The sequence below is a fragment of the Pongo pygmaeus genome, chromosome 21, assembly GCF_028885625.2.
Source record: "Pongo pygmaeus isolate AG05252 chromosome 21, NHGRI_mPonPyg2-v2.0_pri, whole genome shotgun sequence".
NCBI lineage: Eukaryota > Metazoa > Chordata > Mammalia > Primates > Hominidae > Pongo > Pongo pygmaeus.
The window spans coordinates 38,635,187-38,659,050 of NC_072394.2; the positions used below are offsets into that span (position 1 = coordinate 38,635,187).

Genomic DNA, 23,864 nt, shown 5'->3' on the forward strand with positions numbered 1-23,864 from the left:
GAGCAGTTTTGGGCATGTCTCCCTGTGGAGGTGGTCATGGTAGGGTGGAGAGGACACACTTCACAGAACGTGGCGTCAGAGACTGAGTTCAAGGCCTGCCTTTCCACTTGCTCCCTGTATGGCCTTGGGCAAGATGCTTCTCCAGGTCTGAGTTTCCATATCTGTATCACGAGGGGCTCTAGTTGGGGCAGTAAGGAGGTAGGTACCTCAGGGCATTAAGGCCGCCCACACCCCCAACTTTACCAGGGCAGCTCTGTATTTCTGTCACATAGCCGACTTGCATTAAAATTTTGTGGGAAGTATCCTGTGGCCACAAGATGAAAAGCCCAGTGACTTTCCTGCTTTTCTAACCACCCTAGAAGTCCATCATCCCCTCCCAGGCATTGTTTGAAGAACTCTTGGGGGAGGTAGAGGCTGTTGGGAGATGGCCTAACAGTGCTGCGATCTGGTGCTTTTTTTTTTTTGAGATGGAGTTTTGCTCTTGTTGCCCAGGGTGGAGTGCAATGGTGTGATCTTGGCTCACTGCAACCTCTGCCCCACAGGTTCAAGCAATTCTCCTGCCTCAGCCTCCCAAAGTACTGGGATTACAGGTGTGAGCCACCGCACCTGGCCTTTTTTTTTTTTTTTTTTTTTTTAGACAGAGTCTCGCTCTGTCGCCAGGCTGGAGTGCAGTGGCACAGTCTCAGCTCACTGCAACCTCCGCCTCCCAGGTTAAAGCAATTCTCCTGCCTCAGCCTCCCAAGTAGCTGGGATTACAGGTGCATGCCACCATGTCTGGCTAATTTTTTGTATTTTTAGTAGAGATGGGGTTTCACCATGTTGGCCAGGATGGTCTTGATCTCTTGACCTCGTGATCTGCCAGCCTCAGCCTCCCAAAGTGCTGGGATTACAGGTGTGAGCCACCGCGCTTGGCCTCTGGTGCTTTTGATGCACGATGATGCTTAGATCTTTACCTCTCTCCCTTCCTTGATGCATTCTATTCAGTCCTTTTCTGCTCTTTCTATGGGTTTTGTTAGAATTAGAATGGGCCCTGGTATTTGTTTCTTTTAGATTGAACACCACGATGTTAAAGCTGTTTAAGCCATTGTGGTGCCTGGCACTAACCTGGCCATGTGGTATCTCCATGACTACTCTGCTTTCTTCCCAGAAGCCCTCGTAGAAAGGTTCGATTTCAGGCTGTGGCCTGTGGAACTTAATGCATCCCTTCAATTTGCCATTAGATCACAGTTGACACCCATATTCCGTGGTTGTGAAGTAAGTTAGCAAAGATCTCCAGCCTCAAAAATCAGGCTTTCTTTTCCTGACTCTGTCTTCTACTAACAGTGACCTTGGGCAAGTCACAGACCTTCTCTAGACCTGTTTCCTCATTTACACAATATGGAAATGAGACTGGATAACATTGTAAGAGTACTTTTGACTCTAACATTCAAAGGTTCTATGTGATGGAAACGACTTTCCCCTCTGACGGTGGCAGTTATGTTATTAAAAGAGGAAGAGGAAGGGTCCTGGCCCATCTGTGGATCTCCATTTCCCCATGGCTGACATGGGGAGGGCATAAGACCTCATCCCATTTTATCAAGTTGGGGGCAGTGGTTGAGGAAAATTGGTCAATAATTTATCAAGTGCCTGATGGGAAGAGGGACCTTGATGAGAATGGCTGGCACGTCATGCCTTCCTCTCCCCAGCCAGTTCTGGGGATGTGCTGTCCCAAAGTCAAACATTTCAGTGGTAGATTGGTCCCCTCTTACAAAGGGAAAAACTCACCCATTCTTCAGGTACCTGATATTTCATGTTAACTCTTCTTGCTCCAATTGAAACACAGGGTTCAGAGCATTGGGTATTTATAGAAAGACAGTACACTAGGCCAGAAGAGCTCGGTCTCCTAAAAGTGACCACCATGCAGCAGGAAGAAAGGCAGGCAGGCCTTGCTGGTATCCTTGCCAACGGCAGACTCTCCAAGGTAGACGTTCTGGTGGACAAGTTCAAAGTGGAAGTGGCCACAGAAGAAATGGTGGGAAACAGAAGAGCAAACACCCAGCAACAAGGAAAAATGATTGCGAGTCCTGAAGACTTTGAGTCAGTGGGGGAGGAAGGCCCCTGGATCAGGGAAAGCCCAGGAGGGGCTGCCCTGGCTTCCAGCCGCACATTGGCAGAAAAGCTCCTCAAGGGTTCTGAGCTCAGGGCAGACACCAGAGAGGCAACCATCAGGAACCGCTGCATGTCAGATGGTCAGCCGGAGGGCCAGACAGAGCTGAGGAAGGGGCTGGAGGAGCCCCACACTTGTGGGAGACCCACTGCTCCAGGGACCAGGCCAGCAGAGGTGGACGTCCTCTCTCCAGCCTCCAACAAGGGAGGACTCCAGTCGTTTCTATTGGATCCAGCCCACGCAGAAGCCAGAGCTGAGTCGAGCAATGAAACTGATACCTCCTTTGCAGAGAGGAGCTTCTATTTAAATTATGAAGAAAAAGACTCAGAAGACCAAGTCCTCCCTCCACCCCTGGAGGAGAGAAAAGGGCGCCTGGATGCCCCTCCTGGAGGTGAGCCCAGGCCGACGCTGAATTCCTTAGACCTGAAGGTTTCTGCTGCTGCTTCCAGCAGGAGCAAGGACGAAGCCCACATGGCTTCCCCAGAGGAAGGGGCAGGGACCCCCAAGAACCATGGAGGACCTGGTGACCTGAAGGGATCTCCTGCAGGACAGACGTTTGCTGAAGGCTGGGAAGATGCCCAGTGGGGAGTGGAAGGAGAGTTTCCCCACCTGACAGCCAGCGCAGCCCAAGAGGAAGGGAACCCTGTGAGTGGAGATTTGCTGGGAAAGGCTGAGGAAAGTCCCACAGAGGAACTGAAGAAGCACCCTCCTCACAGAGGACGGGGTGTGCGTTCCGATCCCCAGGCCTGCGCCCTTCCTCGGGCCATCCCTCTGAATGTCAGGAAGCCAGCCAAACCAGACAGAGGCAACTTCCCACCCAAAGAGAGGGGAGTGGTTCCCACCCAGAAAGGAGGGGCTGAGCTGAAGGACCGCGAGGCTTCAGCATTTCTTCACATGGAGGTGATCATTCCCCTTTCGGCCTCCCCTGGTCATTCTGAGGACCTGGCAGCTCTGGAGGAAGCTTCTCCAAGCCCAACCTCCCATGGGTCAGGGGAGCCTTCGGAGCTCAGGGAGCCCTTTCTTAGACATGTCCATCTTTCAAAAGCCAGCCCAGAGCCCAAGGACCAAGTAGGGTTTGTGGTGTCCCCTGCCACAGGAGGTGAGCGCAGGCCTCCTCCCATCGCCAGCAGAAAGCCAAGAGTAGTCCCTGAAGAAGCTGAGGGGCGCATACCTCTGGGGTTTGGGTTCCCTTCAGGGAAGCAAAGGGAGATGACCTCTTTCCAGGCTGGGATCCAAGAGGGCTCCCTAGAAGATATTAGCAAGACCTCAGTGGCCAATAAAATTCGGATATTTGAGACCCACGGAGCTGAAACTCGCCGAACGAGCGAGGGTGAAGCAAGGGCCCTTCCAAATGACTTGTCTTCAGAGGCCCCCGTGGGACAGGCAGAGCAGCTGCGGAGTACGCTCTCAGACCTGGGCTTTGCCCAACTCCAGCCCCCAGGGGACTTTGCCAGCCCCAAAGCCACACATTCCACAGTGATACCTCTGGCTACCAGACACTTCGGGGAGGACACTTCTGCAACCTACCAGGAAGCGCGCATGGAACTAGAGCCCGTGTCCCCCGATTCGGGCTGTGAAACCACGCTGGCAGAAGCTACTGGAACTGGGGTAACTGGCCGCGTGAGCCCCCGCCCCCACCGCTGCTCCCCGCCCATGGGGGCTGGCCGCATGCTCTGTAGTTTTTAGAAGCATGTTTCAGTGGCCCCTCGTCATTACTGCAATCAGAGGCTGCTTATCCATCCCTGTGAGTTTTTTCCCTAAACGGGCCTGGGTGTAGCTCAGGCTGAACGATGGGCTTTTCTGCTTGGCCCATGTTAGCTTGGCCACAAAGACCCTCAGCTTTTGGTGTGACCTGGTGCCCAGAGGGTCACACAACCCCCATGGAGAAGGTGGCGCCACCACCAGCAAATGACACACCTGCTTTGCCTTGCCGCTCATACCCGCTGGGTTCCTGCCTACCTTGCTTGGCTTGTCCAGCGATCTTTCTTCATCCTTTCCCATCCCTGGTTCTCCCGCCTTGGGAAAGTTGACAGTCCAGAGGTTTCCATCCTTCGCTTCTGGTTCCCTCTCAGTCCCACTGCCAAGTTTCTTTCTGCCTCCTTAAGACTAACTGTCTTCTCTAATCCAGAACAAATCCGGAGATGCGGTCAGGGAAGAGAAGCGCTCCACCAACTTAGCAGCCAACACCCCTGGGAATGGGGGGCACCTGAGATTCGCCAGCCCCTCGGGCCCTCAGGTCTCTGCAGCCCCTCTGTGCCCTGATGACCCGGTCACCTTCACCCGGCCAGGATGCATCGCCGCCTTAGGTTCCCACCTGCTGTGGCAGCACCTCTTATGCTGCTCAACTCTGGCTTGTCTGGAATGTCTCCCTCACACCTCTCAACCTTCCAGAAACTGGCTAAATGGAGGCTCGCTTAGCAAGTGAATGTCTAAGCCCACTGAATCCCTAGAACCAGAAGCCAAGTTCTTTACAATCTTTCGTGGGTATTAGGTTGGTCTTTAAAGAGAATGTTATGAACCAGCCAAAAATGTGTGTGTGGTGTTTAATCCCTGACAGGCCAGTTGAGAGGTATGTATGTCGGACAAGAGTTGCTGGTTCCCCGAGGCACTGCCTTGGCCCGCTGTTGTCAATTACACTGATGGGACCAGAGCCTCTACTCCCTGACCTGCCCGTGATCCACTCATGGAGCTCAGGGTGGAGCCGGTGTAGCACTCAGCTCCCAAGAAGCTCGTGCCCAAAAGGCCTGACCCCGAATTGCTCTTCTCTCTAGTCGATGCTGACCCCTCCCCCGGAGACTCAGTGGAATTGACAAACATGTTGGCTTCCTCTTTTGTTCCTCAAAGTTCTTGGCTCCAACCTCTCTGCCTTCCCTTCCTGGGTCTCCCTGAATCCCTGGATCTCCCTCCTTAGTTTCTGTTTCTCAACGCCCGCCTGCACGGATGGGCCTGGGGTCCGGGCTTCCATCCCTGCCTTTCGTGCAATGCTGCTTCCAATAAGCTCCCAGATCCAATACCCTTGGATGGAGCCTCCTGTCCAGGACTCACTGGCAGGACGTTTGCTTTGTACTTGCTTTTGCCATCAGTGTGAGACCCTCGGAAAGGGGCATCTCCACTCTTGAGTCGTTTTTGTTTTTTTAAGCTTGTTATGATTTCAAGGAACCTTTCCTGGGGTGTTTTTCATTTCCTGGCCTGCTCTTCCATTCGGGATGTCGACACAGCCCCGAGATTTCTCCTGACATTCACCATCTTGATTTCTCTTTCTCTCTCTCTCCCCACCCCACATCCCCATTCTTTTGATTTTATCTGGCCATAGAGAGCAGGGCTGAGGGAGGGCTCCGAGGAGAAAGTCAAACCACCACGTCCCCGGGCCCCAGAGAGTGACACGGGCGATGAGGACCAGGACCAGGAGAGAGACACAGTGTTCCTGAAGGACAACCACCTGGCCATTGAGCGCAAGTGCTCCAGCATCACGGTCAGCTCTACATCTAGCCTGGAGGCTGAGGTGGACTTCACGGTCATTGGTGACTACCACGGCAGCGCCTTCGAAGACTTCTCCCGCAGCCTGCCTGAGCTCGACCGGGACAAAAGCGACTCGGACACTGAGGGCTTGGTGTTCTCCCGGGATCTCAACAAGGGGGCCCCCAGCCAGGATGATGAGTCTGGGGGCATTGAGGACAGCCCGGATCGAGGGGCCTGCTCCACCCCGGATATGCCCCAGTTTGAGGTACAGTGGAGCTTCCTCAAGAGCCGGGCCCACTGGGCACCGCATGCTCGGAGGGCCCCGGGCCACCCGTGAGAAGACCGAGCACCCAGCCTGCAGCCTGAAGCTCTGTCTCGTGTTGCATGACTGCCCCTCCGCAGAACAGCATGGTTCTGTGCTCGCATGTTTGCCGTCTCGGTTTACCCCTAACACGCGCTCCTTGGTGTTTTAACCCCGTGACCCCATCGCTTGCTGAGGTCGAGCGATGACAGGTAGTCTGGTCTTACTTGACCCCCTGCCCCCCACCTGTGTTGCATGGCACCTGCAGCGAGCATGCGTCTGTGGACTCCTGGGGGGCTCCTGCAGCCTGGTCTGAAAGCTGAATGGTTTTTCCTGATCCAGGCCCAGGCTTGTCTCTCCGGGGTCTGGGCTTCCCGGGGAAGGGGAAGCAGTTTAAATCCATCTGGCCCTGGGGTCTCAGGGTGGTAATGGAAACTCCTGGAAGAGAGGAAATGTGGTCATTGAGGAGGGACAGACTGTCTCTGGGCCTCTCTGTGGTCTCCTCTGTAGAGCTGCAAAGGGATTTCTCTAAGGCACGTCTGCCCATATCATTCCTTTGCCCCCTCATCTCTTCTAGACCCAACCTCCCTCCTACACTCTCCTTTCCCCAACATTCCTGGCATTGAAATATGAGCTTAGCCACTCTGGGCTCTCACTTCATGCTATACTCTCTGAGCAGGTTTTTTTTCTCCCTTTTGGTGCCTTACAAACCTATCATGTTCCAGGACCAAGTTCAAATGTCAGTTTCCTAGCAGGGGCTTGCTTTCCTGACCACCATCGGCAGAAGTATTGCCCCCCTGCCCTCTTGCCCTGTAATGCCTATGCTCCAGCACTATCCAAAGCGGTCAGGTCAGTGGCTGACGAGCCTGCTGTCCCTCCAGGTGGCAGCTCTTCTAGGCCTGGCATATACTAGGCACTGATAGATGATTAACTGGATGAATGGCTGGGTTACAGGGTTGCAACCATCTATAAGAATCCCCTTCAGCCAGGCACAGTGGCTTGTGCCTGTAATCCTAGCTACTCAGGAGCTGAGGCAAGAAGGCAGGGGGATCACTTGAGCCCAGGAGTTCGAGGCTACAGTGAGTTTTGATCGTGCCACTGCACTCCAGCCTGGGCGACAGAGTGAGATCTTGTCTCTTAAAAACAAAACAAAACAAGAAAAGAAAAAGAAAAGTCCAGGCACAGTGGTTCACACCTGTAATCCCAGCACTTTGGGAGGCTGAGGCAGGTGGATCACCTGAGGTCAGGAGTTCAAGACCACCCTGACCAACATGGTGAAACCTTGTCTCTACTAAAAATACAAAAATTAGCCGGGCGTGGTGGCACCTACCTGTAATCCCAACTACTCGGGAGGCAGGAGAATCACTTGAACTCAGGAGGCAGAGGTTGCAGTGAGCTGAGATCGTGCCATTGCACTCCAGCCTGGGCAACAGAGCGAGACTCCATCTGAAAAACAAAACAAAATCAAAACAACAAAACAACTATACTCAGAGGTCATAATCACAGCTTGCCATACCCAAATGGACCCCACATGCTCTCTACTTCACCCCAGTCCTCAACAAACCCTATTCGCTCATTGACATCTCCTGCCTGGATGCTGTAGGCCTCCAAGCATGTGTGGCTCTTGCTCTAAAGAAGAGTCCAGGCCGGGTGCGGTGGCTCACACCTGTAATCCCAGCACTTTGGGAGGCTGAGGCAGGTGGATCACTTGAAGTCAGGGGTTCAAGAACAGCCTGGCCAACATGGTGAAACCCTGTCTCTACTAAAAATACAAAAGTTAGCCGGGTGTGGTGGCATGGGCCTGTAGTGCCAGCTACCTGGGAGGCTGAGGTAGGGGAATCGCTTGAACCTGGAAGGCAGCGGTTACAGTGAGCCGAGATCGCACCATCGCACTCCAGCCTGGGTGTCAAAGGGAGAGACTGTCTCAAAAAAAAAAAAAAAAAAAAAGGAAAAAAAAAAAAAAAGAAGAGTTCAGCTGAAGCGGCTGAGAGGTGGTGAGCTCACCAGGATTTGGTGACATTATGTATACAAGGAAAACACTTAGCCCGGGGCCTGTCATAGAGTATGTTAATGAAATGGTAGATGTTCTAATAGTAGCCTAAAAAACAGCATATAGCCACCATGAGGGTGTGTGGCACCAGGCACCTGCCTGGTCCTGGTGGTGGTCCTGGCTCTCCTCGTGGGCTATTTGTCTATGATATCACACAATGACTCTTTTACCTGTCCTGAGTACCCTTCCAGAGATGTGGCCAGCTGTGGGGATAGGAGATAGCCTGCAGACCAATTGTCTGTGAGCAAGGGTCATGCTAGGGTTTCAGTTACAGAGCATTCTCCCTCCTTTTCCTACAGCCCGTGAAAACGGAAACCATGACTGTCAGCAGTCTGGCCATTAGAAAGAAGATTGAGCCGGAGGCCGTACTGCAGACCAGAGTCTCCGCTATGGATAACACCCAGGTAACTTGTGCCTTCCAATGTACCCTAAGCATGGGTATTGGGCATTTGGTGGTAGGGTCCCCACTGCTGTGGCCAAACCCCTTGGCCAACTCTTTTAATCTCAGCTTCCCTGGAACCCATATGTTAATACTGATGCTCTTCTGTGCCTCAGTGTCTTCCCTGAGCCCTGGGGAGGGGCAACGGGTAAAGCAGGTTCCTGTCCTGGGCAGACCATACCTCTTAAAGCCTCCATTTAGCCATCCATAAAATGGGAATGACCCTGTCTACCCCTTCCTCCTGGGCATATTGGGAGGACTGTACTGACTAGTGGATTGGGACTAGTGGATTGGGATTCACATTGCTTGGAGGAGTTGGAGAGGTTTCTTGAGGTATCTCAGGGGCTGCTTGGGGAGAGAAGAGGGAGAGATCCCAATTCAGCTTCAGTCAGAATAGCTCACCTTGGGTCATTTTTTATGCATTAGAGTTCCACATCAGATCAGTAAAATGAACAAGGTGAAAGAAGAAAACCAAAGATCATGTGTCTTGACAAGAAGCAGCATCCTGACCACCTGGAGAAAGCTGTCAGGCATAGGCACAGGCTCATGACTTCCAGTCCATTCCCTGCACTCCTTCTGTGCTTTTTAAACTTAGGAAGTTAAGATTGAGGATCTGATAGATGCCCTCCTGGTTTTTCCTGGCCAGAAGAGCTACAATGCTAGGAGCTTTTTTGCTCTGAGACTAACCTTTTTCTCAAGAACTGAAATAAGACCAGGCACAGTGGCTCACATCTGTAATCCCAGCACTTTGTGAGGCCAAGGCAGGCAGATCGCTTGAGCCTCAGAGTACAAGACCAGCCTGGGCAATATAGGGAGACCCCAGCTCTACAAAAAATACAAAAATTAGCTGGGCGTGGTAGCACATGCCTGTAGTCCCAGCTACTTGAGAGGCTGATGTATGAGGATCACTTAAACCCAGGAGGTCGAAGCTGCAGTGAACTATGAGCTATGATTCCACCACTGCATTCCAGGTTGGGTGGCAGGGAAAAAAAGAGAGAGAAAGAGAAAACTGAAATAAGACATAAACCAATACAACATGGGCAATTCTTTTGTTTCCAGATTTTTTTCTCCCACTTTTATAATGATGGTAGGAGTTTATGAGGCCGCCTACTACAGGTCAGGACTCTTGAGTTCTGATGAGCTGTGTGACCTTGGGCAAGCTGCTTTCCCCCCTGACCTGTTTTGTTTTAGTAACACGTGTTTCTGTTGTGTTTTCATACAGAAAAGTATAAAGAAACTAAAATTGGCCCTAGATCCCACAGCCCAGTAACCCTTATTGACATAAAAACAAAACAACAAAAAAAGTTTATGGTTATACAATTCAAGCAGAACAAAATGGGATTTTTCTTATAATATCACCCAGAAAAAAATATAAGCCTATTCCAATACAGATACCTACATCTCTATATACTTAACAATGTTTACACAGAAGTGATCATTTTCTTACACCTTACCTTTCTTCTTAGTAATTATTTTGGAGATCACTCCTTGCTGGCATACATAGACCCACCTTACTCTTGATCATCTCAGTTAGGAGGCAAATCTTGATTTATTTCACTGTCTCCCAATGGCTTGCCCTGTGATTGTTTTTGTTTTGTGCAATTCATGATCAGCGCTGCCGTGAATTTCCTTGCTCGTACTTCTCGGTGAGCTTTTCAAAGGTTATATCCAAAGAGTCAGTTCCTAGAGATTGCTAGGTCAAAGATTACACACATTGCAATTTGGATAGAATTTGCCAGATAGTCTGAGATTATTTTTTATTTATCAAATACACTGGTTGAAATGTAATGAGGGCCTGTTGCACCTCTGTGATTTGGTCTGTGTGCAGCCCCCTGCCAGTGATGTTCACTCACACAGCCTGTCACTTTGTAACTGGGAGGCCGTGAGCCCAGGTGACAGATGCTGCAGGTGTACCCGGCTCTCCCCAGCTCTAACGACTCCTCCTCTGGTCAGCAGGTTGATGGGAGTGCCTCAGTGGGGAGGGAGTTCATAGCAACCACCCCCTCCATCACCACGGAGACCATATCGACCACCATGGTAAGTTGAACCCAGGAGGCTTCCCTCTCTGACCAGCCCCCTGACCCGCCAAACAGCCAGAGAACAAGCTAACATTGCCTGGCTGCTTCAGGAAGTTGTGAGCTGCCCTCGCTGCATCAGGCACGGGACATAAGTCAGCCATTTATTATCTGGGGCTTTAGTTGCCACAGGACATACAGTCAGGCCTCAGTTTTCCAAAGTGAGTAATGTGGGCGATGGAATCCCCACTGATAGTGTCAGTTATCTAGACCATCTCAGCCACGGCAAAGAGAGAGAGAGAATGGTCTTCTTTGGTTATTGGCACCCACGAATCTCATCTTGCATTGAGATTTCATTGGCTCATCTCACCTCCACTCTGAAGGTGAGGCTGGAGTCCTTCCTGTGGACCCATCCTGGTGGCTGCACATTGTCTCGTGCCTTAGACCACTTCCTTGCCTTGGTCAGTAGATGGCGTGCGGTGACCCTAAGTTGGAAACAGGATTTTTGGGCCCTCCCTATTGAGGGACCTCATGGTTCTGCTACTTATTTGCTGTCTGACCCATGAAGGAAGGCCTTTGGCCTCAGGTGTCCTCATCTGTAAAATGGCAATAATCCCCATTCTGCAGTTCTTAAGAGACCCCGGCAACACTAGATCCCTTCATGATTAAACAGAACAGATAGCATTTGGCACACAGGTTGTGGTTCCAGGCAATGTGCTGAGACTACTGAGTAGATAATCTCAGTGGATGCTCACAGACACTGTGAAGTGGATGCTCTTCCCTCCACAACCTTTATAGATGAGGTAACTGAAGTTCAGAGAGGTAAAGCGACTTACCCAAGGTCACACAATCAATAAGTGGTAGTGCCAGGTTATCCCCAGGCGTTCTGACATCAGGAGCCCCACTTTCAACCCCAGCCACTCTGCTCTGCTCCCTTAATCCTGACCATTGTAAACATCGGCCACATGGGGCTGGGGCTGCGGTTGCAGCCGCTATTCGGGCTAGGGAAGGTAGCAGTGCTGGAGCCAGATCTATCTTGAGCCACTGAGAAGTTGTTTTCAAATACTTTTTCTTGCCAACCCCATGACATATACATAGGAAGGTAATTCCATCAATCTAGACTAGCCAGCAGGTAGGTTTTGAATACATAGAAATTTTAAAATCAGTAAGTCCAAACTAGTTACCAGCTTGCACACCTTTCCCTGGTCACTCAGTTTCTCCTCTCCCCTCAGTCCTTCACCACGTGTCACTGGGATGCTTGTAGGGCTAAATTTAAATCCGTTCGTATGGTGAGCAGGCACTTATACCATTCATTTACTCATCCATCCATCCATCTATTCATTCATTTGTTCCAAAAACATTTATTGGTCTCTACTATCTGCCTGGTATGGGGGATACAGTTGAAGAAACTATACTGCCTGCTGGAATTCATTCATTCAAATGACTGTCATGAGCACCTTTAATGTGCTGTGCCCCTGTATTTAGGTTCTGGGCATACAGTGGAGAACAAGGCCCAGCTGTCCCACTTCCTGGCTGGATGACCTTGGGCAAATCACGTGAACCTCTCCAAGCCTCAGTTTTCACTTCTGTAAAATGGGTGAGGGTAGAGGGCAGTAATAGCACGACCTCAAAGGGCTGATGTGAGGGGGAACCAAAGCAATCTGTGCAAAGCCCTGAGAACAGTGCCTGGCACATAATAAGTGGTCTGAAGATGTGAGCTGCAGTTACTTCTTTCCTGCCTTCATGGGACAGTGTAATAACGCTATCCTAGGGGCCACCAGGAGGACAGCTATGGGGTGACAGCTCTGCCAGAAAGAGCCAGGAAAGGCTTTCCCTAGGCAGGGACATTTGAGTGAGCTATGCTTGAAGGATAAAGTACGGTCCCAGGGGAAGGCATTCTAGACAGTGGGAAAAGCAAGTGCAAAGGGCAGAAGGGAAGGAGCGCAGCATTTGGGGAAGGACCAGTGGTCGAGAAAGCCAGATGTCAAGCACATGGAGGAGGAGTCGGGGGGGAAGGGCTGGAAAAGAAGGCTAGGCCAGAGCTTGATGGACCTCAAATGTCATATACCAAGTTCAAACTTCTGTCCTGCAGACAATGGGGAATCACTTAAATTTTTTACATTAGGGACATGATGTCATCAGATATGTGTTTCTGTGTTTTAGAAAGATTATTCTAGCAACCTCGGTGGAGGAGGGACTTGAGCAAAAAATTCTTCCCTCCTTCTCTCTCTCTCCTTCCTTCCACAAGTATTGATTGAACACCCATGATGTATACAGTTCTGTACCAGCCACTGTGAATCCAGCTTGAAGAAGGGAACATCCCTGAGCTCTGGGGCCCACATGCCACTGGGAGAGACAGAGAGAGAAGGCAGGGAACCAGCTTAGACACTGGTGCCCAGGCTGGGGTGGGGCTGGAGTGCAAGGAGGTGGATGCAGAGAAGGGGTCAGGGTTAAGGGATGCCTGGATGGGGGAAAGCACAGGATTTGGTCGTTGGTAGGATGTTCAGGGGACAAGAGGAAAGATGAGCTCGTGATACCGTTCATTAGCCAATGGTTCTCAAAATGTGGTTCCAGGAACCTGTTAGCAAGGCAGGTCCTTTGGGCTCCTCCTTAAACCTATTGACTCGGAAACTCTAGGGTGGGGTCCAGCAGTGTATGTTTTTCCAAGCCCTCCAGCTGATGCCTCTGAAGTTGGAGAACTGCTGATATAAACAGAGCGATGGGGGAAAGTGCTCTTTAGTGACAAGCGTGTGTTGGAAGTGGAAGAAGCAGTGAATTCCGTTCGAAATCAGATGAGTCTGAGGTGCCTGTGGAACATTTCCAGGGGAAAATGTCTAGGACACAACTGGTTTTAAAGGCCTGGGGTCCAAGAAAGATCTGGGCTACAGGTGAAGGGATAGGGGACTTTGACCTCCATGAGGCAGCAGAAGCTGTTGAGTAGCCGAGGTGGCCCAGAGAGCGGGTGGCAAGTGAGGACAGCCTGAATGTGGAGGAAGAGAGGGCTGAGTTTGCCTTGGTCAGGGAGAGGAACCACTCCTCCTGGAGGCAGGTGACGGGACTGGCCAAGGATACAGGAGAGGAAGGGAGGAGCAGAGGGTGCCTTGTTTTGAATGACTGATGTCCCTAGTGGTGGCCTCTGTTTTTAGTGTGAAGGTGGAGGTGAGGCTTTGCCCTGGCAAAGACAGAACAATGAGAGAATAAGAGGCTTTAAGGGAGAACTTCCCAGAATGATGCTAGGATTCAGAGGTGTTAGTGGCTGTTAAGGGGAAAGGAAGCATTGAGCCCGGAAGCTGCCCTTGGAAAGTCTGCTGCTGGGCCACATTCTGGAACTGCAGGTGCATCTGGGAACATGCCTTGTGGTGCAGTACCAAGGAACCAGGCTGCTGGCAACCTCAGCAGGATGCAGGTGTAGGAGCGGCAGGGGAAAGTCAGCAAATTTCTGTCCTCACCTGTCCCTTGGTAGACAGAAGTCCAGATCTAGTGCCATGCCCGGACCAGAATCAGAGGTAAGGCCACTGAGGACCTGCAGAATGGACACAGTTCTGGGCCCCTGGACAGACAAGGCTGAGCTCTGAGATGGTGCAGAAAGTAGGAGGTAGAAGCAGGCAGCTGGGCCCTGGCGCCACATCGGGGGCAGTAAGTCGGGACAATTCCAGGAAGATCTAGCAATTAGAATTTAAGGTAGGGCCAAGGGAGCTGTCTGAAGGGAAAGATTCCCAAGGGCAGAGTGGCGTGCAGAGTGTGTCGGACTTGGAGTCAGACAACATGGAGTTAAGTTCCAGCTCTACCACTAACTTGCTGGGAGACTGAACTCTTAAGTTTCTCTTGCCCTCCAGTTTCTCATCTGTAAATCAGGAATATTAAAAATAATGCCCAACTGGTGTTATGAGAATTAAATGAGATGAGGCATGTAACATCCTTAAAATGATGCCTCGCACATAGCAAGCACTCAGAAAGTCATTATTATTATTATATTCTAAATAGCCAGCTTACGCCCCTATATTTATCCTATGTATTTTGGTTTGCAAAACCTTTTCTACTCCATTAGCTTCATAGGTTCTCTGTGGGATTGGGGCAAGGGTCCTTTTTTACAGATGCATCTGTGAGGCCCATAGAGAGGAAGTGGCTCTGCCCCAAGTCACATGGCTCGAAGGTGGCAGGGCAGGACACGAGCCTGAATCTGGCAACTCCTCTGCTAGTGCTTCCGGAGAACAATGCCACGTCTCGATCACTACAGTGTTCCTAACGCCAGACAGTCTGTAAATGTTTGTTGAATGGGCGAGTGTGCAAATGTGCGAGTGAACGAGTGTGTTGCCTGAGTGAGCAAGGGATGAATGAGAGGAGGCGGAACTGAACGATGCCTTCAGTCCTTTGCTTCTACTGTTTCTACTCAACCTTGTGGTCGTGATAGCTACGTGGCCATGTGCTCCGCCCATCCTGGGGGCCCACCCGGCTGAGAGCTGGCCATCTGAGCACTATTGTTTCCCCAGGAGAACAGTCTCAAGTCCGGGAAGGGGGCAGCTGCCATGATCCCAGGCCCACAGACGGTGGCCACGGAAATCCGTTCTCTTTCTCCGGTAAGTGGGCAAGGCCAGCTCAGGCTAGGGGACTCCACACTGAGAATATGGGCATGGACCCATGTATGGCTGGCAGGAAGTGCAGCGTTGAGGCCAGAAGGCACCCTTCTAGGTGCAGAGCCAGGAAACTGGACCCTTTTTAGATGCCCACAGGGCTTCCTGGTGCCTGCTAGAATCTCATGAGTGGCCCTCTCCCCACTGCCCACACATGTAAGTGGGGCATTGGTGGCATGTGAGGGTGAAGCGGCCCCTCACCTTGGTGGTGCTGCTGATGGTTCTTTTGCATCTGCCCTCCCTACTAACCAGGAAGAGCAATGGACTAGGAGGCCAGAGGCTTGGATTCTGGACCTGCCTCTGTTGGTGCCTGCCCGGTGACCCTGAGTCTGTCACTATAGGGTCTCTTTCAGCTCTTGCATTCTTCAAGTCTGTGGTTCTCATTGTTTAGCTCCGCAGAGAGCGTGCACCTGGCTATGACAGGATGGGGCATCAGGAGGGCTCTGTTTCCACCTTGGATCCTTTTGGTCATTCTTCCATGATGCCAGGATTCTTAAATTCTAGGGTATTGTTAGGATTCTGGGCCTCAAGAATCTTAGCGTCTAGGAATCTCAGATTCCAGGGTTTGAGAATTTGATGGGTCTAGTTTTCTGAAGATTCTAGTATTCTTGAATTCTTAATGGCTCAAAGCATCTTGGCTTCGAAACGTCACCTTCACGGGGCCCTTTACCCCATCCCGCCCCCACCCCTCCAGAGCCCAGTGTCCTCACCTGACACCCTGGGTGGGGGGTGGTTATATTCTGCAGATCATCGGGAAAGATGTCCTCACCAGCACCTACGGCGCCACTGCGGAAACCCTCTCAACCTCCACCACCACCCATGTCACCAAAGTGAGTAGCAGCAGGGCGCCCCATGCCCCCAGCCGAGCTGCAGGCGAGAAGGTCATGACTGTTGTTCTGCTTCGGCTTCGCCATCTGTAAAGTGGACAGAGAAAACCTGTAGTGTTTACCAGCTTCTGGAATACTGTGCGCTTTGTCCTGTGCCACATGTTGTTCTAGGCATGGGCCCTTCCCACACGGCGTTGACAGCCAGGCTAGGGGGAACAATACTCTCCTCTTTGAAGTAACTGTGAACCATGGCGTGTGCGCCTTGTAGATAGAAGGTGCTGGAGGAATCTAGACGGGGTGACATATGGGAGGCCCTGCAAGAGTCAGGAAGCATCTCCTGGAAGAAGTAGGGACTGAGTAGAGTCTTGGAAAGCCAGGCAGGACACCTGAGGGAGGAGAAGACAGATGCGGGTGTTCTAAGCAAAGCAGAAGAGGGAAACAGAAATTGTGTGTTTGCTTATTTGTTTGTTCGTTGAGCAGATGTTAGTTAGTGTCAACTTTGTGTTGGCCTCTGTGCCAGGGGCTGCTGGATGTAGCAGTAAGTGAGGCCTGTTTATGGGACATGAGAAGCACATGTAGGGGGTGTAACTAGGAAATTAGGTTGCACTGGGGGCAGGGAGGTGGAATATAGAGCAAATAACAAATACCAGGACACATTTGACTCTGGAGGATCTGGGCCTCAGGGAGATTGGAAAGCCATGAAGGCTTTTAGATTGGAGAGTAACCCAGTGAACATAGGTTTGAGGAGAGAATATCAGGTCCACCAGGATGTGTAGATAGGTGGGAGAAAGAAGAGGGAGAAGTATGGAGAGAGATGGATAATAAATAACTCAGGCCTGGTGGGGAGGGCCTGGACCAGGGTGTGAGTCAGAGCTCAGGCAGGAAGAGGTAGGGCGAAAGGAGGGAAGCCTTCCTGGGTGACCCAGCAATAAGGACAAGGGCTAGTTGGGAGGCAGGTGGGCTGATGCATCCACACCTATGTGGCCAGGAGGAAGGCAGGAGGGCACCTAGCCAGGGCTGGAGGCCTGGAGTAGCCAGGTTGATGAGCCATCAGAGGAGAACTCTGGTCAGTTGTACTGGGCCTTCCTGCACAGCCTGTCCTGGCCTCTGCCTGCGCCTCTACAGGATTCAGCACTTTCTCACGTACCCCACAAAGAACCCACTCTCAGCAAAAGCATTACTGAGCAATGTTGACTTCTCTGAAAGCTTTATGGGAGGTTTTACATCCCATGCCCACAGCAGACAGCTCAGGAAACTCTTCTTCCCAAAGTCCCTGCCAACTGGGAGCCCCTTCTTCTTTCTATCCACTCCTGACTCCAGCTGGGATTCCCCACAGACACCACCCTGCTTTAACATGCCAAATAATTAGGTCCTGCCTCAGTTATTACTTCTAAACTTGTCCAAACCCCTTGCCTTCAGAAAATAGCAGAGGTCATAAGTATCATCAATCTAATTTTCTCTTGTAGTATTGTTTGAAGTCGCTTAAGGCAGAACCTTGTCACCATTCACATTTCATTCATGTGTTCATTCAACAAATCTGCATTCAGCACTGCCCTGGTTAGACTGGGTGAGGGAGTGGGGGAGGAGGGGATATAGAGATGAACAAAATACAGACCCTGCCTTCAAGAGCTGGCAGCCTGGTGAGGTGAACAAGGCCACAGACACACATATGGTCGGCACTAGGCAGAGAGGTCCAGAACTGTGAGAGAGACAGACTCAGTGCTCAGGGAATACCAAGGCAGGAAGACAGAAGCATTGCCAACCAGGGTCTGAGAGGCAGCATTGGAGCTGGGCTTGGAAGTCCTAGATGGGGTGGTTTGGTAGTTTTGGGGAGTGGTGGCAAGCAGGCAAGATCTGCAGTTCGAAGTCCAAAACCAGAAAAGAAAAAAATCTGAGGAAGTCAGGAGAGAAGGTAACTGCTGGTTCTCAGTCCTGCCCTTGAGAGATGATTTGGGTAGGTCCCCTCTTGAGGCTGCTGCCCCAACAGGACCCAAGAGTGACCTCACCTCCCTCTCCCTCTGCAGACTGTGAAAGGAGGGTTTTCTGAGACGAGGATCGAGAAGCGAATCATCATTACTGGGGATGAAGATGTCGATCAAGACCAGGTATGGGGGTAGGGACCGTTCTTCCCAGTGCCACTGCCCTGTCCTCAATCCCTCCTATGTTGGGTTACCCATGGATGGCTACCCTCATGGGCAGAGAAGGTGTCCACTTCTTGCTGACCCTGTTCAGATGAGAAACCCCCAAGGAAGGAGCATTAGATGGGAGCCAGAAGGATCCAGAAGACCTGAGCTCTAGTCTCTCCCTTTAGTTGTTTGACTTTGCCCCTCCCTGGGCCTCAGTTTCTCCAGCTGTGCACTAGAGGCCTTGCTGTTCTTCACAGTCTCTCTCATCTTGGATATTTCATGGTTTCTTCCTTTGCTGTTCTTTACCACCAGGCCCTGGCTTTGGCCATCAAGGAGGCCAAACTGCAGCATCCTGATATGCTGGTAACCAAAGCTGTCGTATACAGAGAAACAGACCCATCCCCGGAGGAGAGGGACAAGAAGCCACAGGTAAGGCTCTTGAGGCCCAGAAACCATGAGAGAGAGGAGGGAGCAGTAGCAAGGTCCTCTGAGAGCCATTTCCATCTGAGAACCCAGTGACTTGACCCCTAGTGCAGCTTTGACCCTCCCCCCATCAGTCTTCCTGATTTGCTGCTCAAAGGAGAGAGGCACCTCCCTGAGATACAAGTTGATGGGGAGAGGAAGGAAGACTGGTTCCTTGGTTTCTTTAGGGTTTCAGGCTCCAGATCCAGAAAAATAAATGCAGAAGTGGTTAAAAATTTTTTTAAAGGGAGGGAAATGAAGAGAGGATTGACAGTGGATATTGAGGTGGGACAGATGGAGGTCCTCATTATCTCCTTGGACATTGCCTATAAACCGGAAGTCAGAAAAAGTCCTACTAGGCCCAGTGCCACATTCCTGGCCCTGAGTCTCTCTCTCTATCACAAGTCACCGAATGTTGTTAAGGGGACATGATGAGCAGAGCCCTTGATCCCTTTTGTCTTGCTTGATTGCAATTTTTTTTTTTTTTTGAGATGGAATCTTGCTCTGTCGCCCGGGCTGGAGTGCGGTGGTACAATCTTGACTCACTGCAACCTCCAGCTCCTGGGTTTAAGTGATTCTCCTGCCTCAGCCTCCTGAGCAGCTGGGCCTACAGGTGCACCACCTCACCTGGCTAATTTATATATATATATATTTTTTTTTAATTTAATTTTATTATTATTATTATTTTTTTGAGACGGAGTCTTGCTCTGTTGCCCAGGCTGGAGTGCAGTGGTGCAATCTTGGCTCACTGCAAGCTCCACCTCCCGGGTTCACGCCATTCTCCTGACTCAGCCTCCCGAGCAGCTGGGACCACAGGCACCCGCCACCGCGCCCGGCTAATTTTTTGTATTTTTAGTAGAGACGTGGCTTCACTGTGTTAGCCAGGATGGTCTCGATCTCCTGACCTCGTGATCTGCCCGCCTTGGCCTCCCAAAGTGCTGGGATTACAGGCATGAGCCACCGCACCCAGCCTAATTTTTCTATTTTTAGTAGAGATGGGGTTTCACCTTGTTGGCCAGGCTGGTATCAAACTCCTGTCCTCAAGTGATCCGCCTGCCTCAGCCTCCCGAAGTGCTGGGATTACAGGCGTGAGCCACCATGCCTGGCATGATTGCATCTTGACTTCTGAGACCTGCAGGTGCCAGAATCTTAGGGACTCTAATATTCTCCTGTTTCACTGTGGGCCGTCAATGCTTTGGTGAATAAGAGAAATAAGATGATGTTGGGGCAGATAGGGCTTTTAGCAACCTAAATTAGGGGAGGGATTCTTCTGGGCCCTCTGGAAATTTACCAGATCTTATCAGATCTTAAAACAAAATCCCATAGACATTGAGTTGGATAAAATAAGCCAAGCACAGAAAGTATAAACTGTATGATTCCATTTGTAGGGAGTCCAAAAGCAAGCAAAACTAATGGACAATGTTGAAAATCAGAATATTTCTGATTTTCTATCTGAGAAAAAAATTCTTCTGATTTTTCTGTTACTTCTGGGATGCAGTATTCACAAGGAAGAGGGAAGGGCCACAAAGGAACCTTCTAGGGTGCTGGAAATGTCACTGTTTTCAACTGGGTGGGTTACAAGGGTGTATATTTATAAAATTCTTCTCACACTTAGAGTTGTGCACTTCACACATTTCACGGGTTCTACCACAATGAAAAAAATCCATCTCAAAGACCCCACAAATATAATTGCTGGTCTCCTTTTTGCCCTTTTCCTTGAATGAACGAAACCAGTCTTTTCCAGAAAGATACAAGAATGTTTCTCTTCCTTTGATTACCAGACCTCTTAATGTCAGAAGAAAAAGCACTGAAACATTTTCCTGCTGCTCTGAAAGGCTGCTAACCTCTGGTCTAGACTAGGGCTGTTCAGCAGAACTTTCTGCAGTGACGGAAGTGTTCTTGCTGTGCTGTCTGGGATGGTAGTCACTAGCCACACGTGGCTATTGAGGACTTGAAATTGGCTAGTCTAAAAAGAAATGTGCTTTAAGGGTGAAATACGTGCAGGATTTTGAAAATTTAATATGAAAAAAAGAATGTAAATGATCTCAATAATTTTTACATTGGTTACATATTTAAATGATAAGGGATACATCAGGTTAGGTAAAATGTACTATTAAAATTAATTTCATCTGGCCAGGCACAGTGGCTCATGCCTGTAATCTCAGCACTTTAGGAGGCCAGAGCAAGTGGATCACCTGAGGTCAGGAGTTTGAGATCAGCCTGACCAACGTGGTGAAACCCTGTCTCTACTAAAATACAAAATTAGGAGTGGGGGTTGGTGGGTGCCTATAGTCCCAGCTACTAGGGAGGCTGAGGCAGGAGATTTGCCTGAACCCGGGAGGCAGAGGTTGCAGTGAGCTGAGATGGCACTATTGCACTTCAGCCTGGGCAACAGAGCGAGACTCCATCTCAAAAGTAAAATAAAATAAAATTAATTTCACCTGTTTCTTTTTAAACCATTTTAATGTAAACCAAAATTGAGAAATTTAATTGTGAAATTAAAATTTTCTCTTTATCTAGAAATTTTTAGAAAAATAGAAGTATATAGAAAATTTAGGAAGTGTTATCTAGAAAATCTATTATCTCGGAAAAAAATTTTTTTTTTTTTTGAGATGGAGTCTCACTCTGTCACCCAGGCTGGAGTGCAATGGCACGATCTTGGCTCACCCCAGCCTCCACCTCCCGGATTCAAGTGATTCTCGTGCCTCAGCCTCCCAAGTAGCTGAGACTACAGGCGTGTGCTACCACACCCAACTAATTTTTGTATTTTTAGTAGAGACGGGGTTTCACCATGTTTGCCAGGCTGGCCTCAAACTCCTGATCTCAAGTGATGTGCCCAACTCGGCCTCCCAAAGTGCTAGGATTACAGGTGTGAGCCACTGCACCCGGACCTATCTAGGAAAATTTTAAATTCCATGTGTAGTTCACATTCTATTTCTATTGGACAGCACTGGTCTAGAAGTGTAGGTTGGCCATGGGTGGAGCCTACCTCCCAGCCTTCCTTAGACCTTCATACAAGTGATTGTCATTCCTATCCCCTCAGTTTTTCAATCGTTCTTCCTTTATTCCTCCCAAATCTCAGAGTGGTAGAGTGTAGGCCACTTGCTGACCTGGGTGTATCACCTGGGGAAGCCTTTTTAAAATACAGGCACTAAAGAACCCTCTCCATAAAGTCTGATTTAGAAAGACTGGACTGGGACCTGGGATCTGTACTGCCTGGGAATCTTCATTTTTACCTTGGTCTTTAGGGAGTCCCCGTGCAGCCAGGTATAGGAGCATTGATGCAAAGAACTCTGTACTGGGAATCCAGGGACCTGGCTCTAAAGCTGTTCCACTGACTGGTGTGTGACCGTAGGTCCCTTTCTTCCCAGGTGAGGACTCGGTTTCCTCATTTGCAAAATGAAGAGGTGGAGCGAGCCCCCTTCCAATTATAGTCCTCTGGCTATTTGCTTTCCTGGGGTATCTGTTGTGTGTTTCCCATCTCTTCTCCATTCCCTCTCTCACGCCTCCTCATCTTTCTCAGGGCATTCAGAACCAGGCCCCCAGGCTCCCGCCTTCCCATTTCCCTAGCCATTCAGAGCTCTCATCCTGGCCTCCACATGCTGCCCACCCCGCTGCGATGCAGTCTTTCACATCTGCCCACCTCGCTGCTCCCTTTGCTGTCTCATTCCCTCCTCGCCTCTCTTTAGTTCTTTCTTCGCTGCCATTGCCCCACGCACCACCATGCCCCATCTCTCTCTCTTCTGGGTTGTTCTGTAAAGGTCACCTTGTTTATGTTGCCCTGGCAAGCCAGAAGTTTCTCTCCCTTGCCTTTCGGCCCACATGCTTTACCAGTAATTATGGTCAAGTAGAACCCACGTCTGACTCTTAATACAGTCAGACTCACTAATTCTAGAAGAGGTCTCCTCTGAATTCGAAAACTCCTTTTTAAAGTGCTTGGAAACATTGGCTTAATGGATGGATGCCTCTTGGTACCCCAAGGAAGAGCTCTGCACTCCTGCAGAGTCTCAAGCCCTGCCCTTTATTAGCTGTGTGACCTTTTAGCAAATCATTTAAACTTTTCAGCCTATGTTTCCTTGTCAGCCAAATGGCAATGATCATCATAGTAATAACAATTGCTATAGTTTATGGAAAGCTTACGCTGTGCCAGGCACCAGGCCATGCACTCAACACAAGTACTGTTACCTGCTCATTCATTTTACAAATGGGGAAACTGAGGGTCAGAGATGTTAAGTGGCTTGCTCACAGTCATGAAGCTGTAAACATGATGGATTGATTAGAGAGTGAAACCCAATTTGTTAGACTCCAAAACCCAATGGTCTTGACCTTTTTACCATACCCACTTTTCATAACATCTGTCTCCTAGGGCTACCAAGATCATCCATGCAGCATGGTAGTTAGCACACTGCCTAGCACATCGTGAGTGCTTAATAAAAGCTCATTATGACTACTATTACTATTAACTTGAAATAGGCTAACAAAATGCTGCACGCAGGGACTGTGCTGTGCTGTAATAAACCAGAAGAATAAATCATAACACTGTATTGTTTAGATGTCTTTGGTACTTCTGAAGTGTCTATGGGCTTATGAAGACATCCCACATACCCAGAATAATGATTACACTGACTTATAGGACAGCCACTTCATTAATTGATGCACAAACTTCAAGTGCAGCCTGTTACTGTAAGGAAAAACAAAACAAAACAAAACCAAAACCAATGCCCAGTTAGGATGTAGTAATTTTGCTACATGAGTAGTATTCTTTGAGTAGTATTCTTTCTACTCAATTTTGACCAGGGGCCAGGCACAGTGGCTCACACTTGTAATCCCAGCAGTTTGGGAGGCTGAAGCAGGAGGATTACTTGAGCCCAGGGGTTCAAGACCAGCCTGGCCATCATAATGAGACCTTCGTTTCTATAAAAAATTTAAAAGATTAACTGGGTGTGGTGGCTGGCACCTGTAGTCCCAGCTACTTGGGAAGTTGAAGCAGGAGGATTGCTTGAATCCAGGAGGTCCAGGCTGCAATGAGCTATGATCACGCCACTGCACTCCAGCCTGGCAATAGAGCAAGACCCTGTAAAAAAAAAAAAAAAAAAAGAAGAAAAAAAAAAAAAAACGAAGGAAGGAAGGAATAGATGGATACAACTAGGTTTTGGAGCTAGAAACACCTTGGTAGCTGTGTGCGCAGAGGAACCTCTCTGACCTCAGTTTCCTCATCTGCAAAATGTCATTAATGTATACATTGGAGTTGCTGTAATAACTAAACAACACCCACCTGTGATATACTGGATCTGTGTCTTGCCTACAGAAGGGGATCAGCAAGGTGAACCTGCTTCCTTGTCCCTCTGAGGTTTTTCCATGTTTAGAGGTTGATGAGAGCACTGAGAAAGTCAGACCATAATTGTCCA

The 23,864-nt window shown here is 49.8% G+C and overlaps 1 protein-coding gene across 50 annotated transcripts in view; it reads left to right on the forward strand.

The window, feature by feature from the left end:
* EPB41L1 (erythrocyte membrane protein band 4.1 like 1) overlaps window positions 1–23,864 on the forward strand; it is a 139,694-nt gene that overhangs the window by 110,652 nt on the left and 5,178 nt on the right. For 14 of the 50 annotated variants that reach the window (XM_063659193.1, XM_063659194.1, XM_054467189.2 and 11 more), the window contains 7 exons: window positions 5,460–5,870; window positions 8,256–8,360; window positions 10,349–10,432; window positions 14,901–14,987; window positions 15,788–15,871; window positions 17,893–17,973; window positions 18,307–18,423. In XM_063659193.1, the coding sequence (XP_063515263.1) occupies window positions 5,460–5,870; window positions 8,256–8,360; window positions 10,349–10,432; window positions 14,901–14,987; window positions 15,788–15,871; window positions 17,893–17,973; window positions 18,307–18,423 (969 nt within the window). The remainder of the gene's footprint in view (window positions 1–5,459; window positions 5,871–8,255; window positions 8,361–10,348; window positions 10,433–14,900; window positions 14,988–15,787; window positions 15,872–17,892; window positions 17,974–18,306; window positions 18,424–23,864) is intronic. The other 36 variants (XM_063659196.1, XM_063659202.1, XM_054467195.2 and 33 more) reach the window with 10 other exon arrangements.